Source organism: Gekko japonicus, unplaced genomic scaffold, assembly GCF_001447785.1.
Source record: "Gekko japonicus isolate JY-2015 unplaced genomic scaffold, Gekko_japonicus_V1.1 scaffold288, whole genome shotgun sequence".
In the NCBI taxonomy this organism is placed as follows: Eukaryota; Metazoa; Chordata; class Lepidosauria; order Squamata; family Gekkonidae; genus Gekko; species Gekko japonicus.
In genome coordinates, this window is record NW_015173682.1 from 279,616 (window position 1) to 300,350 (window position 20,735).

Consider the following 20,735-nt stretch of genomic DNA (forward strand, 5'->3'; position numbering starts at 1 on the left):
AGATCTTAGGCAGGCTCTATGTAGAGTCACCTGGTATAATCGCCTTCCCCATATTGGAGGGCACTGCTGACATTTCCAAGGCCCTATGGCAAAAACCAGCTAGCATGGCTGCCACATTCAAAAAGGTGGAGAATTTATATAGAGGGCAACAAGAAGGGCACACTTATTTATTCTCCTATCCCCTGACTTCATCCCTCATAGCTGAGGAGATGCAAGCAAAACAGCATAAAGGTGTGCATTCCTCTCCACTAGATAGAGGGGTAAAAAAATCAATGCAATGAGTAGAAAAGTTTACTCTTCTGTTGCACTCAACCTGCGCATTGCTAACTATAGTGTGATTATGGGGGGGGGATATCAGCTGTTCCTCTGGGAAAAGATGACTGTTTACATAGAGCTTCTGCCTGAAGACAAGAAGTCTTTGGCCAAATTTCTCCAAGGGGAGGCATTGTGCCTATTCAAGCAACAGATTAATGCAGGAAGACACTCCGCGGAGTCTTCCTCCAGGGCCATGACTCATACTGAGAAGGCATGCTTGGCTGCATGTCACAGCTCTCCCTCCTGACACCTGACAGAAGGTAGAGGACCTTCCATTTGAGGAAACAACACTATTTGCTTTGTCGACTGATGATCTTTTGTCCCAAATTAAGAAGAATGAGCAAAGAGCGCATTCATTTGGCATCACAGCAGATCCCACAACTCTTTACAGGCCTCAACAGATGTACACATTTCATCAATCACAGTCATCATATTCTTGGCATTTGCACCAGTAGCTGCATTCAGTGCAGTATTCTACACAACATCCCTTCTCAGGGTACAGGGCAAGTGTAGAACCAATAATAGGGCTAGACATTTGGGCTCACAACATGAACCATTTCTTTAGGAGTCACAACAGGCTCTGGAAGGTTCCACCTGTAATAGAGCAGCCTCCTATCATCTTTAAAGACAGGTTGGGTGTTTTTAGTGACAAATGGTGGGAGGTCAATCATCACTTGGGTTTTGTCAATTATTAATTTGGTTATAGATTAGAGTTTTGGCATTGGCTACTGATGGGTTCACATTCCCAGCAAAGCATCAGGAGATAGGTACCAAGGTCAGATGCTCAGGCTATGAGATACAACTCAGTGAGGAAAAGCAAAAGTTAACATATCAGCATAACAAGAAATACTACATCAGCCACCACACCCCCATCACCAGTCATGGGGTGAAAATTAAATAGACGAACAGTGAAAAGAAAAAAAGGAATTTATTACTGGTCTCCATAATTTTGGATTTTAACAAGTCATTTTTTACGAGTTCACCACTGGTGAGCAAAGGGAAAAGAAAAGAAAGAAACAGCTATCTATAAAAGATCAGTTGCTTGGGATAAACAAAAGTAGCTGAACTCTAGAGCAGTTCTAGGTGAAATTTGTTTAACAATTCCAATTACAGTAGGTTTTAATATATGACTGGGATATTACTGGTACCTCTACTGGGTACAGCACTGCAAAATTAATAAGAAGATATGTGACCAGAACGTCACATTTTGATGCATTTGCAGTCAACACTGCTACTGGCTTTCAAGTTTACAATCTCATATTGCTACAGCATGTGCACTGGTGAATCCCCATAACCAAATATAATTATTGTTAATATTCTGGAGAGCCTTGCACTCTGTGCCTGTCTTTAATGTTGTTATTCTTTAATTCATAAATTGTCCTCTCACTTATTCCAAGCATCTACAGTGATATACACATACAGTCCATAAAGGTAAGCAATGCAAACCAATTAAAACAATCTCCCTGTAAAACCACTAAAAGCAGCCTTCTGATAGATAGGTAAAGGTAAAGGTTCCCTTGCTCGAAAGCCAGTCGAATCCGACTCTAGGGTTGCAGTGCTCATCTCCGTTTCCATGCTGAAGAGCCAACGCTGTCCGAAGACATTTCCGTGGTCATGTGGCCGGCATGACTGAACACCAAGGCGCACGGAACGCTGTTACCTTCCCACCAAAGTGGTACCTATTTATCTACTTGCAGTTTCTTGCTTTCGAACTGCTAGGTTGGCAGGAGCTGGAAGTAGAGACGGGAGCTCACTTCGTCATGCGGCACTCGGGTTTCGAACTGCTGAACTACTGACCTTCCACAGCCTGCAGTTCAGCGTCTTAACCACTTGAGCCACTGCAGCTCCTGATAGATAACTACCTTCAATTAGAGCAAGTTTGGTTTCACTTCCCTCCCTAGAACAGAAGAAGGAAGGACTACTGCCTGATCACAAACACCACAACTACTAGGATGGAGATACTTGGAGAGGGTAATAGCCATTGGACACTTGTTGCCCCTCCTTTACTGGTTTATCATGGCATGGTATTGTAATAGGAAAAGTCAATGGGTTGTTATTAGGGTTGCCAGGTCTGGGTTGGAAAATACCTGGAGACTTTGGTGGTGGATCTAGGAGAGAACGGGGTTTGGGGAGGGGAGGGGCCTCAGCAGGGTACAATGCCATAGAGTCCACCCTCCAAAGCAGCCATTTTCTCCAGGGGAGCTGATCTCTGTCAGCCGGAGATCAGTTGTAAAAGCGGGAGATCCTCAGGCCCCACCTGGAGGCTGGCAACCCTAGTTGTTATCCTAGTATTAGCCACGAGAGTAATCATTGGGTCTGAATGAGAAGGAGAGGGACACTTACATTAATACTTTTTGCCCTCTGGGAAAAGTTTTTGTCTTCTTGTTTGTTTTGCTTTTGGTGACTCAGGTGGGGGGAGGGACTGCTGATAGCCGTAAAAGACTTTGTGTTGTGGTAACTGCTCCTCCCCACTGACACCCATTCATTGTGAGGGCACTGAATTGCTACATGGCATTGTGACATCATACTGGCTACATGGTAACAGGGATCATATAGCCATCAAGAAGCAGTAGTTTAAAGCAAACGAACAAAGTGGTATGAAACGATGGCTGAGAGGAGCAGGAATTAGACATAAAGTGGTAAGCATTGGGAGATGTTTCATGGAACATTTTGGACCTTGAAAGCCATTGTTTGTGCCAAATAATATGTTTGCTCATGAATATTGGGCACACCAATAAGTAATTATCCTTCTTTCTAATAAGACCTTGGGTAATGAAATTAGTTTAATGGAACTAGGCACAAAGAAAGAGTTCTATTTATCTGGGAGAAACTTCAGGTATACGGAAGAGTATGACTTTCTCCTGTAGTCGTCTGAGGCATCCTAAAAAAAGGGGGCAAACCATTTTTAGGAATGAGTGTGAGCACAAGGACTGTAGTAGTGGCAGCTTTGGTAACTTGCCAGCAGCACTGGCCATTAGACTTGAAGTAACATGAATCCAGGATGGGGATACTGTCTCCAGAGATTTCAAGAAGTCCAGTAATGTAGACAGTAGGAGAAGGGAGGAAGGCAGCCACTGATAACTTCATTGGTGGACCAAGTGTTCACTAGCCTGGACAGTGACAAGAGCTTTCACATTGCCACTTTTTTTCTCCCGTTGCTACTCCCATGGCATCCCTGGCATGGAATAATGAGGATAAGGGTGCTGGTATGAGAGGATGTGAGGGGTGGCAAGTGGTCAAGGGATTGATTGGTGATGAATGGAAGGTAAGGGAATGAGGAGTGTGGGAGGTTAATAGGAGCCTGGCAGACAGAGGGGCTAAAGAAGGGTAAAGGAGGACAGGGGTGGAGGTAAGAGTTGGTGAATGGAATGAGGGAGTTAAGGGGATGCTGTAAAGGTAATTGAGGGGTGAAAAAAGAGGATAAAGGGAGAAAAATTATGATAGGCAGATGAGAAATATGATGTTGTGAGAGTATAATAGGTAACAGGATAAAAAGGATATGAGGGATTAGGTATATGAGAAGTATAATAAGATGAATAGAAGGGAACGGAAATCTCAAAATGCTATGGGGAAGGTTAGTGGGATGAAGGGAAGGGGAAACAAAAATAGGATTGGGATGATATGGGGTGATGTAATGGCAATGGGATACAGTGGGTTAGCAAAATCTTGGAGAGGGGGAAGAAATAATTTTTTTTTTAATAAAGAGGGAAAATAAAGGGGAACAGAGAGCGAAAGCAACTGAAAAAGGAAGTTTAATGTATGTTAGAAAGGGGGCCAGTTGGGGACAGGAAGCAGGAATTTAATCCTACAAGTGGTCTTCCACAACAAAATGCCATGGCTTGTTTTCTTTTTAACTTGCTCTCCACCATCAGTATAATTCAAGTCATTGGGTAGGGACCGTATCACTCCAGTCTAGACCCACCTACACTGGCTTCCAATTTGTTTCTGGGCACAATTCAAGGCACTGGTCTTGACCTTCAGAGCCCTATATAGGACCACCTAATCCCTTATGAACCCACTTGACCATTACAATAATCTTCAGAGGCTTTGCTTTGGGTGCCCTGCCTTCTGAGATTAGGTGAGTGGCAAACGGGGAGAGGGCATTCTCTATCATTGCACCAAAGCTCTGCAATTCTCTCCCAAGGGATACTGATTTGTCCCCTTCTGTTGCTATCTTCCACCAGCAGGTCAAGACTTTTTTGTTTCATTTGGCCTTCTCTCAACGATCACTCCTTCCTAACCAATGTTTTCTATGTATTTTACCTGTTTTGTTTGTATTTTAAGTCTTTTTTTTACTTTTAAAAAAAGTTGTTTTAGTGATGTATGTTTTTAATTATAATGGTTTTATAATGTAAACTGCCTTGGCGGTCCTTCTAAGGGCAGATAGTCAAGATATAATTTTTGTAAATAAATAAAAGTCCAGACTACAGTTGGGGCTGGATTTAAGGAGCACATGAGAGCAAGACATAACTAAGCAGCAACATTTTATTGCTGGTTCCCATTTTCACCCTCCAACAGTAAAGTTCATGACCCACATACAGAGAATAAAAGTGATACAGTTGGAAAGAGGGAGGATTCTTCATACCAGGGGAATGGTTAGCTATGCAGAAAAAATGACCTGCCTCCTTTACCTTCCCAAGAGGGATAACACCCCCCAAAATAGGGACAAATCAGACTGTACATTCATGATTCTGTCCTGCTGCCATAGAAAATTCAGAGGTCATTTCGGGGGGGATCGCAGTTCCCCCGGGTGAGGTACGAGGGGCGGGGCACATGACGAAGCCCCGCCCCCTGCTTCCGGCCACCCTGCTTCCGGCCCTCATTTAGCCAGGAGGAGGCAGGAGAAGAGGGAAGGTAAGTTGCTTCCTCCCTGCCTCTCCCCACCCCTGCCTGCCTGGGGCCAGGGAGGGCCTTCGCGGGGCTTCCTTGCACTCCCGCTGGCCTTGCAGGTCCACCGCCGGGCCCCTCATGGGGCTCGGCAGTGGAGCTGCAAGGCCGGCAGTGGCGGCCGGGACCGTTGGGGGCGGGGTGTGTGGCCTTATGACACAATTCCGGTGATGTCAGGGGGTGTGGCCTTATGACACACTTCCGGTGATGTCAGGGTGTGTGGCATATGCTAATGAGTTATGCTAATGAGTTCCCCTAGCTTCTACAAAACGACCCCTGAAATTGCTTGACTGCAAGCCCTCAGTCTTCCTCCAGCTCTTATACTGAAGGGAAGCAAGTGGCTTGCTTCTTGCTTCTCTTCAGATGAAAGGGGGGAACATAAACTGAGATCTCCTAACTTTCATTAGAAGCAGGAAAACACTAGAGGACCTCCCAACTGATGACTTTCAGCAAGCCTCAAGGAAGCTAGAGTAATTTCCCTTTGGATGGAGTCAAGGAATGGAAGAATCTCCTGTGTCTTTCCTGATAGAGGAGTATACCCACCCTGCCCCATCCAAGGAGACAGTTTTTGTTTTACAAATTTCTCTGAATGAGTGATGTTCTCAAACGCCTCTTCTGGGATGGAAAAACTGACCAAACCTGGAAAATGCAGCCCATTGGGAATAGTAAGAACTTGAAGTCAGGTGATTATCTGCCCACCAACCTCAATGGTATATAGTAAATTATCTATGAGGACATATTTCCTAGCTTCAGGTATAAAGGGGCAGATTGCTGTTCCCCCATGGAAAAAAGGACTCTTAAAACCTAGAACTTGTAAACACAGCCTACAGTGATACTGTTTTAAGAGACTCGAATCAGAGGGTATGTGAGAAGCAAGTTTCTTCCTCAACAGTATGTCTGATTTAGATTTTAAGGGGTACATTGCTGTTTCCAAGCCTGAAAATTAGGCTGCAGTCAAACATGCAGTTTGATTTGGTGCCACTGCTGTTCCCTTCTGGATTTAATATGCACGATCAGACAGCAACATCTGTCTGTTGTACCTCAGTCGGCTGTGTCCCCTCCCCCTCTCCTTACTGCATGTTTATTTGATACCCGTGAAAGTCCAATCCTGTTGGGCTGAGCTGTTTTCACACTGGATTTCCTGTTGTGATCCATTTGTTGTGAACCCAAGCCATCAGGCAGGTCTGACCGGTCTCTCTTATTTCCCTGGCAGCCATTAAAAAAAAAAACTAGTTACCAATGTGCGCATAACTGCACCTTCACACCCAGGCTGTAAAGCTGAGGAGAGGGACAGGCTGCCACTTTGTTTTCGGCTCACCTCCTATTTAAACAATTTGTCCTGTCATGGGAAAGGGCCTCCACACCTGGGTTGTGAAGCTGAAAGGAGGGACAGGCTGCTGCTGTGTTTTCATCTGCAGTGTGATCGATCAACCATGGATGTCTGATCACAACTCTCTATGACAAAATAACTCCCAGTTAGATTAGACACGTGGCCACACACTGTGCTGAGCCTGCCATTTGACCGCAGCCTTAATGATCTGCTTCTTCAAGCCTGAGAGTGCAGATTTGATTAGAAACAGTCCTATACGGCTGTTGCCAGACATTGTTTCCCTCTTCTGCTCCCCCAGGAAATCACATCATGATGCACCCACTGTCACATAGAGGTTGATAGTGGTAACAGTGGGCCTGCATTTGGCCACTGTAACAAAGGGGGGATTTGTAGTATGAATGGGAATATAAAGATTTTTTTTGTATAGGTTTTTTTCTTCTTGATTGCTTACATTCATATTTTTTCTTGGTTTTATGGATTTCTCTTTCAATTAATATTTTATTAGAATGTAAGAAAGGCCTGTTATATAGAAGGCTTTCTCCTTGTAGGTCTGATATTGCTAGCAGACAAGATAATAGGTACAAAGTTCATGATTCTGTAGTTCTTAAGGGCAAAACCTTGCAATGTCTGGGTCAGACAAGATTTTGGTATCGTATCAGGAAAAAACACACTTTTGTTTAGGGTGTGAAGAATCCTTGCCCATTATCATTTTAAGTTAGGTTAAGTAAACACTTAGATTTTATGTAGGAATGTCTCTCTTTACATCTGGCCAATCAGAAGATTATTATTCAAATTACCATTCTCTTTTATAACCAATTATGCTTTTTCAATATTGTTTTCTTGATGATGTCAGTCCATGTATAAAAGATCATGTTTTTCCCGAATGGAAAAAGAAGAAAGCATATTTCCTGAATATGCTGAGAAGAAAACAGTCACTTTTTGATAAGTTATTTGGTCCAATTGTTTTCCTGTTAATTTAAATAAAACATAGATCTTCCTCATTTGACTTCATTTTTTACATGGAACCTAATATTTACAACACGGCTGAGGTTATGGGGTAAACATTATGGACCGTTTCCAGTTTGATGTAGTGGTTAAGTAAAAAGGTAAAGGTTCCCTTGCTCGAAAGTCAGTCGAATCCGACTCTAGGGTTGCGGTGCTCATCTCCGTTTCAAAGCCGAAGTGCCAGCGCTGTCTGAAGACATTTCCGTGGTCATGTGGCCGGCATGACTAAACACCAAGGCGCACGGAATGCTGTTACCTTCCCACCGAAGTGGTGCCTATTTATCTACTTGCAATTTCTTGCTTTCGAATTGCTAGGTTGGCAGGAGCTGGAACTAGAGATGGGAGCTGACTCCATCATGCGGCACACTTGGGTCTCAAACTGCTGAACTACCAACCTTCCATAGCCTGCAGTTCAGCGTCTTAACCACTTGAGCCACCGCAGCTCCTAGTGGTTAAGTATGTGGACTCTAATCTGGGAGAACCAGATTTGATTCCCCACTCCTCCACTTGCACCTACTGGATGACCTTGGGCAAGCCATAGTTCTGGCACAACTGTTCTTGAAAAAGAGCAGTTTCTGTCAGAGCTCTCTCAGCCCCACCTACCTCACAGCATGTCTGTTGTGGGGAGGGGAAGGGAAAGGAGTTTGTAAGCCGCTCTGAGACTCCTTTGGGTAGTGAAGGGTGGGGTATAAATCCAATCTCTTCTCTCTCCTTCTATTTGGTCATAAACTATCCCCTAATCCCATCCCCGTAGGTCTGATTTTAGGAGCAAAATACAGCCATTTGTTACTAATCTCCACATGTATTATTGCTCAGTAAGGTAAAGGTTTCCCTTGCTCGAAAGCCAGTCGAATCCAACTGTAGGGATGTGGTGCTCATCTCTGTTTCCAAGCCGAAGAGCCAGCGCTGTCCAAAGATGTTTCTGTGGTCATGTGGCCAGCATGACTAGACGCGAGGCGCACGGAATGATGTTACCTTCCTACCAAAGCAGTACCTACTTATCTACTTGCAGTTTCTTCCTTTCGAACTGCTAGGTTGGCAGGAGCTGGGACCAGAGATGGGAGCTCACTCCGTCATGCAGCACTCAGGTATCGAATTGCTGAACTACCGACCTTCCGGTCTGCAGTTCAGTGTCTTAACCACTTGAGTCACCACAGCCCCTTATTGCTCAGTAGGTATAATTAATTTTGCACTTTGAAGACGCTGAACTGCAGGCTGTGGAAGGTCAGTAGTTCAGCAGTTCGAGACCCGGGTGTCAAATGATGGAGTGAGCTCCCATCTGTTGGATACTTATTTTTTCCTGTTAAATAAAATGTTTTGCCTTCACCTGTGTTTTAGCTGTCCAGTAGAATATTTAATAAAAGGGGGAATTAAAATTTACCTCCTAAGTTCATCCAATATTGTTATAGAAGTGTCTGAAGAAAAAACCTGTGGGGACCCGCGCCGAATTCTTTGTCAATGCCCGTCAAGGAACGGGACTCGGAAGACAACCTTGGGGCCCAGGGCGTCCCTGGTCCGATGCCACAGCAAGCTAGGGAGGGATGCACTCGGGTGAGGGACAGAGGAACCTTACCTTTCATGCAGGGTGCTACTGCAGGCGCTACTGCGGTGGCAGATACTTCCGCAACTCAACCCGCGGCTCCGAGAATTAACGGGGGTGGAAACAATATGGTCAGATCACTGGGGTTAGGGAACACACGTGAAACGGGGAAAGTGATTGGGGACTTAGCCTATGGGAATCGAATGGGGCGTTTGATGACTGTAATAGATGACTGTAACAGGAAATAACAAGGAGGAAACAAGAAACACCGGGGAGGAGTTCAGAGAATCGTGGCGAGCCAGAGAGAAAGCGAAACCAAGACGATTCTGCTGAGAACGAGGTCTGGCGTGTGGTGTAACACCTAGCCCGTTCAATTCTGAGGTGTTTGTTTCTGATACTGAACTACTCCCACCACGGCGACTGGATATTCAGTGCCAGGGAGCAACCCAAAACGTGACAGGGACATGAATGTACATGCTACCAATACTTCATCATAAACTAATGTCTTATGAATGTGGGCGAGTGGTGATTCAAAGATATAGAAAGTCTAATCTTTTAGATAGGTTCCAGGCAACTACAGAAGATCCTGAGTTTTTTCAATGTAACATTATCCTAAACATAATAATACTCTTAAGTCTAGGGTATAATTGCCTCAGTACTGCATCTTACTCAGCCTCCTACCATAAACGTCACAGATGTAGTTTCTTAAAATATATTAAAACCATGTTAATTCATTCTTGCTACTTTTTGTCATAACAAAGAATATAAAAAACAGGGATTATACATTTCTCATAATATGAATATCTATTGGCCCTTAACCAGTGCACCCATTTTTGAACTATATTGTTAACTTCTGTGTTTAGTTGGACATTCTTTCCATTCTCAGATGCTTGTTGCACCTGGGCCCAGATACACATTAAATCTATTGATATCAAATAAGCTATTTCTAATCTACCAAAGGCCATATTAGTCTGTTACTCATCTGGTCCTTGTCCCTCTCCAAGGCTATTCTGTTTTGGGTTTGTGGTATGTTTAGCTGAGAGACAAGGCCAGCTCTGTTTCTTGGCTGCAGAAGCATCCTTCATGACCTTTTCAGTAAAAACTAGTAACTGTTTCCCTATATTTTGGTAACATCCATGACAGAACTCTTTCATAACATGTAGCTGAGCAGGAACTGAAGGTAGTGTAGGATTCTTGTGTTCTTCTGTAGCTGTCCAAGCAAACTTAAGTAAAGTAGGAATATCTCACTCCTGCTGTAATGGAGGTTCTCCTCTGACACCAGCCTGTCCCTTGAATAATCCTGTCTTCCTTGTTACCCTCATAACCCCTCAGAGTCTTGTGGTTTTATTCTTTCCAGTGGGAGGTAAAGCTTCTGTACTCAGCTGATAGGAGAATACATTTCTTCAGTAAATCAGCCTACACAGCACAGGCAATGTCACAACCAAAATGTATTATTTACAGCTCTCAGCCACCCAGTTTCAAGTTGATTCTTATTCATTTAACTAAACCCTCATGATGTTAAGATTTCTCAGTCACAGTTTTCTGCGCCATTCTGTAATACCCTGGAATCATTCTACAAAATAACTAAGATGCATTTCTAATGTCTTTTGTATTCCAGCTTGCCAGTGTAATGGACATAGCACTTGTGTTAACGGTAATGTTTGTGATCAGTGCAAAAACCTAACTACAGGAAAACAGTGTGAAACATGCATGCCAGGGTACTATGGGGATCCAACAAATGGAGGCCAGTGTACAGGTAAGTTCTTTTTAAGATATGACCTACAGTTTCCTTAAATGTTATACCAGGAAAATATTTCCTCAGCTGAAAAAGAGAAGAGCTTTTCCTAGCTGTTATTGATAAATGGAGCTGAATGGAGCAAAATGGTACAATGTGTCTTATGTTACATGTTAGGAGCATTTCAGCTTTACTTTGTCAAGTTTATTGGGTATTCCTATGGTGCTTCCAGGACCAGCTGAAAGAATTAATTTATAACACTGTGCATTGTGCACTGTGAATTAACTTATAACACTGTGCACTGTGTTAACTTATAACACTTGCCAACTCTGTCAAATTTATTTAAATATTTATTTTCAGTTGTTCCTTTCTCAGGGCAGCTAATAAATCCAAAATTAAAGTACAATAAAACTCTCCAAAACTCTGCTTGCCCTACCCCCAAATGTCTCTAGCCTGTACCCAATGAAAGCCCTACCAAATAAAATGGCCTTGCAGTATCACCTAAAAAACTCTGGAGCTGATACAACCTACCTACACCACCTCAACAAGCCTATGAGCCACTTTAAGCAGGAGAATAGCTCATAGGTCCTTTCATTTGCCATCGTGCTGATGACTGCCTGGCTAAGCCCAGTTGCATGGCAAGGAACCTGCAAAGGCCTGTGGGTGGTACCTCACTTTCTAATGTATCTCCAGCCCCACACTATTTCCTCTTTTTCTCCTCCTGGCACCCCCCATATTTTCACCTTTCACTGCCTCATTCTCACTGACCAGCCTACCTTGTAACTATCCCCCATCTTAAGCTATTTTTATTATTTCCTTTATCCCCCTCCTTTCTCCTCAGTGGATACTCAAAGTACCTTACATAATTCTCCTCTGTACCATTTTGTTTTTTACATTTTCTGGAGTTGCCATCCTCACTTGCCTGTCACTGACATCTTCAGTTGTGAAAAGATACATGGTTCAAAGGGGAGAATAGTCTGAGATATTTGAATTGAGGCTCAGTACTTTGATGTCTCTGTGTCCCACTAATGTTTGCTTGCCATAGCTAAACTTCTGATAATTTCTGGCAACCACTTCATGAATAGATGTCACTGATTGCTCTGTGCAAAAAGGAAGTAATATAGTATATCCAATGTTTGCTATTTAAAGGATTTACTGAACTGCAGATATTGAAATTGGGGACAAAATGTAAATGATTCCATGCTTGATAAGTAGGTCACTTTCATGACTCAACCATGAACACAGAGGATAGGTGTTGTTTTCTCTGATAACTGAGGAAATTTAGTTAAGTTTCTTATTTATAACGCATGACCAAGGCACAACGTCCCCATGAACAGGTGGCTACTGCACAGGTGCAGAGCTGCTTTGAAGTTATTGAGACACATTTCCTTGTATATAATTGAGGAAGTTAGATCTAGGTAAATTCACCTGGCATTGTATTTGTGTTGAAATTCTCAGTGTGTCTAATTTATACTGATTTGTAACTAACTATATCAAATACAAGGATATCATCTGTAATTATAGTTACTTTTCTAGAGAAATAATTGTTTTCTTGCTTTTTGGATTTATGACTTTGCAAGTTGAAATTCTGCAGAATGTTATATTTGAATATTTGGAATGACATCATTCTAAAATTGTGGCAATTCTGTATTTTATGCAAAAATGTAGAGATGTGGCATAGAAATGTAAAAGTTCGTATAAATGTGGCAGAAGCAGAGAAATCTACTCTTTCAGATTATCTTTCCCATCTCCGAGAAAGTGGAACATGTTCTGCCCAGTGTTGCAGATTATAGAATTGCATATGGACAAGTGGACTGAACAATTATATAGCCTGCAACATGTAACAGAAGATCAGCTTTCTTAAGCAGTTAAAAAAACAGAACTGTGGATAACACATTTCTTGTGTGACAGATTTTAGTCTTGTGTGGTAAATGTGTTGATCTGTTAATTCAGAAAACCCTCTGACCTCTTAATACATCAGTTTCTTAGTGGATTCATTTGGCTTCTTGGCAATTTAAAATGCAATACTGTATATGCGGGCATGCACATTTGATAAGCTAAAGTTAAATATATTGAGAAAATATTCAAGGGAAAGATTAATGTCTATCCTTATTGACAGTTGCCATTTCCTTAGTGTTTTATGAAGAATTAAATAATTCTTAATGGTTTTCTTATTTCCTGAAGTTGACAAAATGTTCTTTTGCGCTCTCTAGTTGCTCTGTGACAAAGTGATATATTAAAGCAGTTTTTATTCTTTAGGGATGCATTAGCCATCTAACCAAATAAGCATTCTGTCACCTTTAGTGAATTATGTGTAATGTAATAACGGCTAAAATCAATTTATAAGCCTATAAAATTATACATTTTACTGCTTGTTTCTGGTGCTTTAGATATACGCTACTTGTGCAAGTTCATAGAAGTTCATGGAAGACATGATTTCAGAATTGGCTATTTAAGCTTCAATAGAATTAAATAACTAAAATCATACTTATTTTATAACAGTACATTTTCTACAAAGCTTTGGTGGAGTAGACGTCTTATATGTTGTATATTATATTTGTCTTATATGTTGTATGTTAGGTCTGTTATAATCTTAAATCAACATTAACTAATATATGTGTGAATATAAAGTTACATGTGTGTTTATTTATTTATTTATTTGATTTTTAGACCGCACTCCCCCATACTCCCGGCTCAGGGTGGTGTACAACATTCAAAATTACAATCATAATCAAATTTAAAATAGTTAAAAGCAAAACAATTTCAATAACCATTTCAGATGGCATCTAAAACATATTGCTTAAGCCAAGGGGTGACTGAACAGAAAAAGAGGCCAGGCTAACAGTTGCTGTCCTCAACCATAGGCCTGGTGAACATCTCTGCGTTACAGGCCCTGCAGAACTGAACTGGGTCCCACAGGGCAAGGATGTCATTTGGCAGAGAGTTCCATCAGGTCAGAGCCAGGGCCAAACCCCTTGCCCTGGTTGATGACAGCCACATATTTTCCAGGCCAGGGATCTCCAGAAGATTTTTCACAGCTGAGTGTGATGCTCTTTGGGGGGGGGTGTACCAGGAGAGGTGATCCTGAATGTACATTGGTCCCAAACCATTTAGGGCCTTAAAGGTTAATACTAGAACCTTGAATCTGATCTGGTATTCGATCCAGAGCCAGTGCAGCTGGCAGAGCACTGGTTGGATGTGCGCTGTTAATGGGGCTCCAGTGAGAACTCATGCTGCTGTAACTTCCAGGTCAGTCTCAAGGGTAGCCCTGCGTAAAGTGAGTTACAGTACTCTAGCCTAGAGGTGGCCATTGCATGGGTTACTGTGGCTAGGTCAGGGAGAGACAAGAAGGGAGCCGGTTACCTGGCCTGGTAAAGCTGGAGAAATGCCAGCCTGGCAAAATTCGTGATCTGAGCCTCCATTGATAGGGAGGCATTTAAAAACATGCCCAGGCTCAGATGCCGGTGTTAATGGCACACCATCCAGGGCCGGGAGTTGGCATCCCAACCCCAAATCCCACCCCCCAGCCACAGAACCTCCATATTGGATGGATTCAGTCTCAGCTGGTTCTGCTTCAACCATCCAACCATGGCCTCCAGCCCTTTGGTCAGAATTTCTGCGGTGGTGTCCGTCTATTAACAGATACAGCTGGGTGTCATCAGCATATTGATGGCACCCCAGCCCAAAACTCTGCACCAGCTCTGCAAGGGGGTGCACATAGATGTTAAACATTGGGGAGATGATTGCCCCCTGAGGGACCCCAAATACCAAGGGGTATTGAGGTGATATCCTCTTTCCTAGCACCACCCTCTGTCCCTGATCTTGGAGGAATGAGATAAGCCACTTCAAGGCCACCCTACAAACTCCAGCAAGGTGGTGGGTTAACAAATCATGGTCAACTGTGTTGAATGCCACTGTCAGATAGAGCAATAACCGCAGTGCTGACCTGCCTCTATCCAGCTGTCTGTGAAGATTGTCTGTGAGGGTGACCAGCATGGTCTCCATCCCATCTCTAGGGCAGGAGCTGGATTGCAAGGGATCTAGGGCTGATGTATCTTCCAGAAAATTCTGAAGCTGCTCTGCTATTGCTCAGTTACCTTGCCCAGAAATGAAAGAATGGAAGGACCTGTGGGATCCAGGGATGGCTTCTTTAAGAGCAATACCACCATGGCCTCTTATAATTCCCCTGGGTAGACTCCCAAAGTAAGAGACAGATTGATAGTCCACCAAGGGGTCCTGTATTCAATCACCACTGGCTTTTACCCACCATGATGGGTACGGGTATAAGAGGCAGGTGGTTGGCTTAGCAGCACCCAGAATCCTGTCAACATCAGCCGGGGGGAGTCAGCTGAAGGTGTTAAATACAGAATCCAAAGATGGCCAAGGAGCGTCTCGTTCACATACTGTATCAATATTGGCAGGCAGGTCATGGCGGAGCAAAAGGACTTTATTTGCAAAAAAAACCCTCACAAAAGCCTCACAGTTGATAGCCAAATCTCTGACTTTTGGGTTCTCTCATCAAGAGAGGTAAGAGACCTAATTGTCCTAAACAACTGCACTGAGCAATAGCTAATGGATGTGATGGACACAGCATAACATTCTCTTTTAGCTGTCTTCACTGCCATCTCATAGGATTTCATAAGGATTCTTGCAGCTTTGTCATGAGCAGATGGTCTTGCAGCTTTGTCATGAGACCATCACCAAACTCGCTCTAGTCATCTAAGCTTTCATTTCATCTACCTGAGCTCCATGGTATAGCACGGGGCTAGTTTGGGCCAGGAGCAAAGAGGATATTAGGGAGCAATTTCATCAATGGCTTCAGAGAGATGGGTATTCCAGTCCTCTATCAGCTCATCTAATGAATCACCAGGGGGCATCGGATCCTGCAGAGCATTCTGGAACCCAATTGGGTCCATTAGTCTCTGCAAGTGAGCATAAATCCACTTGCCGCCTAGACAGGAGAAATCTGGGGCACCTAGCTGGGCCTTCAGGACAAAATGATCTGACCATGGCACTACATCGATAGTAGTGAGATCAATATCTATCCTCATACCAAAGACCGAGTCCAGTGTGTGGTCTGTTTGGTGTGTGAAACTTGATACACTGGGAGAGTCCCAGCACTGCCATGGAAGACACCGGGTCCAATGCCAGCAAGGAGGTGGCAGCATCAACATGGATGTTGAAGTCTCCCAACACTATCAGTCTTGGGAACTCCAAGGCCCAGCCTGCTACTGCATCCAGGAGGCTCAGTAGGCTATCTGCTGGTGCACTAGGCTGACAGTACACCTGCTAGACATCCAGACTCTTCTCAGTATCCCAGACCAGGCCTACACAATCAGTGCCAGGGATCTTTGAGATGAGGAATGCCCTGAGGTTTTAGTCCAGGACTGATGAAGGACTGAGAACCGGGGGGGGGGGGGTGAGTTCTTTCGAGGCGACTGTTTTGCCCTCCCATACCCAGGTCTCGGTTGTGCATGCCATGTCTACTTGCACTGCAAAGTAATTTTGCAGCATTGTGGTCTTATTATTGATGGATTTGGCGTTACACAATGTCAGTGTCAGAGAAGGGTTAAGTTTCCGAACACCCATACCAATGTATCTTGGGATGGGATGAACGTTGGAAGGAGACTAAGCATAGCCATATCTCTTTCTCCTCCCTCCCAGTACTTTCTCCCACCGCCATACCTCCCTCATGCCCCAGTTACTGGGATCCCTGACTCGGCACTTGATGTCAGAAGTGCTAGCAGATTCTAGCCCCATTCCACCCAATTCCCACCCACCCTAAAACCCAATACAAACAATAAAAATATGCAATTTGTTAACATTGTTAACAATTAAGCACAAGCCCTTTTAAGCTAGTCCTCCCCCCTTCCCTCCCCCCTTAATTAACTAACTAGCACTAAAATTCATTCCTACATTTAAATAATTATAACTTCTAATTTAACTAGTTGTCAGGAACGGGTAATCCTAACCTCAATCAAAGCTAACAATGGAGGTTGGGTTGAATAGGCAAAACCCACTCAAGCCAGAATCAACATCAGTCTGAGAGCCAGCTTCGTCATTGCTACTCATATGCAATGTCTTTCATGGGGTTTCTTACTCCACCAAACAGTTCTCGAGAGGCCCAGCACAGTCAGCCAAACTGGGACCAGCCACCACTGGCCACCTGAGACAAATTAGTGGCTGTTTGTCCAGGTCATTGTGGTTACTGTTATTTCTTGTAGCCTATGTAGCTCTGTGCACTAATGGAAATCTAGGTCCTTTTATAGGAATAAACTAGGCTTACCAGGGTCCGGCGGGGGAATCGTATTTCTTGGCAGGAGCCTTGCCGCGGGGATGGCTCCACACGCTGCACCCGCCGTCGCCAGGCGGAGCGTCACATCCTGGCGACGGCGGGTGCAGCGCGTGGAGCCGTCCCCGCGGCAAGGCTCCTGCCAAGAAATACGATTCCCCCGCTGGACCTTGGTAAGCCTAAAATAAACTGATGATACAGGTATGTCTCCTTGTCAGTAATCATTGAAGCTCATATGCTATAATGGTATAATGAGCAAAGCAGGCCAGAGGAATTGCCCTAATTTCCCCCTTCCTAAATGAGGCTTCTGGACTAAGGGAAGACTACCTTTCTCCCTTAAGTGCCTAACAGCAGCAAACAAAACAAAACAATACAAAAAACAAAAAGAAAAAATTAACAGTCACATACACAAAAACATTAAAACAAGTAGACAACTCAGCTGCTTTCAAAAGTTCTGCTGAGTGGTTTTGCTTACATAACCTAAAAAAAGAGTTTAAGTGCCTTTCTTTCTTGCCCTACTCAGAAAAGCTATGTCAAATGATAAAAGGTTGAAAGCACAACAACTGGTTAACACCAATGCTCCCTCTAAGCTGTGGAGTCCTGAGAGCAAAAATTATACTTTGTGAGCTACTGGCATTAAAGTTGTGAGCAGGTGATTTAGCTACTGCATAAATTAGTTTGCTCTGGAACCACCCTTCCTCAGCTAAGACAAAAATGTGTGAGCCAGTGGCTAAAAAACTGTGAGCTAGCTCACACTAACTCAGCTTAGAGGGAACAAGAGAGCCAGTTTGATGTAGTGGTTAAGTGTGCGGACTCTAATCTGGGAGAAGCGGGTTTGATTCCCCACTCCTCCACTTGCACCTCCTGGATGATCTTGGGCAAGCCATAGTTCTAATAAGAGCTGTTCTTGAAAAAGAGCAGTTTCTGTCAAGAACTCTCTCAACACCACCTACCTCACAGGGTGTCTGGTGTGAGGAGGGGAAGGGAAAGGAGTTTGTAAGCCGCTCTGAGACATCTTTGTGTTGTGAAGGACGGGGTATAAATCCAATCTCTTCTCCTCCTCCTCCTCCTCCTCATCCTCCCTCTTCTCCTCTCCTCCTCCTCCTCCTCCTCCTCCTCACCAGAGCAAATGGTCCTTTAGGTATTTGTGGCCCATGCCATAAATGGTTTTTAAGAACCAACATCTTGAATAGAACCTGTAAACAAATAAACAGGCATTCTAAAACTCTTTCCATAGGTCTGATGTGAACAAAATACCAGACTTTGATAAAAAATCAGGTTGCTGTCTTTTGAACCCACTGAAGTTTCAGAGTTATCTTCAAAAGCAGCACCATGCAGAGTGTATTACAGAATTCCAGGCTTGAGGTTAAAGTACCATGGATCAGCATGGCCAGATCAGTTGAGTCAAAAGGGATATAACTTTTATCTTAAATTACAATTAAAGTAGCATGTTTAACAACTATACAGACTTATTTTTCTAACGGTAAAGCTGAAATTAACAAAACTCCAAATTTTAACTTGAGGGAGCCATTGAGGAATAGTGGGTAGAGTATCTGTCTTAGTCCAGTCATTGTTTCTCCCAGTCTCACATCTCTCACAGGATTGTTGTGAAGATAAATTAGACATGGGAGAGCCATGTATGCCGCCATGTATGCCATGCTTGATAGATGTATAGACTCATCCTGTCAAGGGCTGGCAATGTAGTCCCCTCCAGAACATCAGCTTGACCAACTGGCATCATGTCTGTTTTCTCTTTTTTTCAGTTTCATCTTGTTTTCTCTTAGCCACTCAGCCACAGCTTATAGAATGTATCCAAGACAGAGAAAAATGACACCTTCTGAAGGCCTATATAAAGAGATGTTAAGCCAGCTCCAGAGTTTTGGACAATTTTATTGAATGGCCTTACATAGACACTAGCACATATTGTAAGTGAGAAATTGAAAGTCCTTGTTAAGACCTGGATGGATTGGTGAAGATAGTATTAAACTTCTTGATTAATCCTAATTCAGCAATTTTGTGTTGGATCATCCCTTTAAAGTCCTTTTGTGTGAGAATAGTGACTTTTAGATCAGCAACAAAACACCCTGGAAAATTAAAATACTCATCCCCTGGCTTTGAACATTGTGACTTTGAAAGTCAGAAATGGGTTCATTGATTCTTTTGTGCAGGGTCTGACGTGTTTGTCCAATGTAGAAAGTAGAATGGCATTGCTGGCAAAGGATGGTAAATATTACAATGGAAGGTAAGCATGTGGCTGATCTTGAGATGGTAGAGAAGGTCTATAGCTGATGGTCTTAGATCCTGTGATAATGTCTTTGAGATTAAAGGTACATCTAGGTGTGTTATAAGAACCTTACACTGGGGAACTGGATAAATAACCCTAGATGGCAACTTTCTCATCTTTTATTTTACTTTTTAAAAAAAAATCTTGCTATTTATGTTCATCTAAGTGTTGCCAGTATTACTTTGCACATGCACACTTTTTCACAGACTTACAGGAGTTGTAGTTCCCCCAGCAGATAATTTAACTACCTGACCCAACCATCCAAGACTCTCCAAGATAATCTGTTTCACCTACTGTGCAGTTGCAAAGTCGCTGTCTTGCTTGTATGTTGTAAATGGACAAGAAAAGAATAGGACCATGATTATGAATGAGATGAGACAGAACATATTTAGTTATTGAATGTATATCCTGCTTTTCTTCTGCTAATGTGGAAGAACATGTATGTTCATGCATTCATTCTCCTAGGAAGTCTTCTATCTGGCACTGAAGAGACCCAGATGGGCTTAGCTTCAGTAAAGTGGCTGCATCAGATGCCTTCCAGCCATTCCTGGGTTGGATGGTTTCTCTGTGTTCATGGAAATTCAAGGTTGCTAACTGCACATTTAGATACAGTTTTATATTCCTATTGGTATTGTTTTTTTCTCTCCAGACATTTATGATTTGCTTAATAGTCAACATGAAGTGATTATGTAGGCTATAGTATTTATAATATAAAATACAAACAGTGCATAAATTGTGATACAATTTAATTAGGGTTATACTTAAAAGTATTCAAAGCATCTCTTTGCAATAGGCCTTTACTTTTCAACATGTTGTTTAATTTATTCATTTTTTTCATAAGATATCCAGAGACAGCTGTTCCTCAAACTAAAACAAAATACAGCATTGTGCAGTTCAAAATCAGATCAAATAATGTTTGTGCATTTTCATCAGGCAGCACTTTTAGAGGAAGTAAAATGCATGGAAGCAACAGATGTCAGTCTTAAATTAAAGCACTTGGATCTAAAGATCAACACAACTAGGGTGTGGGAGGGTGGCGCGGCGGCATTGGTCTTAAGTTTTATGAACTACACAGTAATACCTACTTTAGGGGATTTTCAAAAACAGAAATATTGTCTAGGGGTTTGTTATTCAAAGGGGAGGGGTTTTAAAATTCCCATGAGGCATGGCCAAGTCCTTGGGTGTGCTTGAAGTAGCTCTTTACATGTCAGGCATAACTTTTTAATGGCAAGAAGTTTAAATATGATACTTCTATGCAAACAGCTGAAGTGTTCATTTCAGAATGCTGCTATGACTCTTTAGAGTAAGTTGACTGTGATTTTGCCCTTCAGAGACATACACACACAC

At 42.9% G+C, this 20,735-nt stretch overlaps 1 protein-coding gene across 1 annotated transcript in view; it reads left to right on the forward strand.

Annotated features, from left to right (window-relative positions):
- LOC107120373 (attractin-like protein 1) overlaps positions 1-20,735 on the forward strand; it is a 910,146-nt gene that overhangs the window by 258,150 nt on the left and 631,261 nt on the right. The window contains 1 exon segment of the mRNA XM_015423059.1: positions 10,696-10,833. Within this exon segment, the coding sequence (XP_015278545.1) occupies positions 10,696-10,833 (138 nt within the window).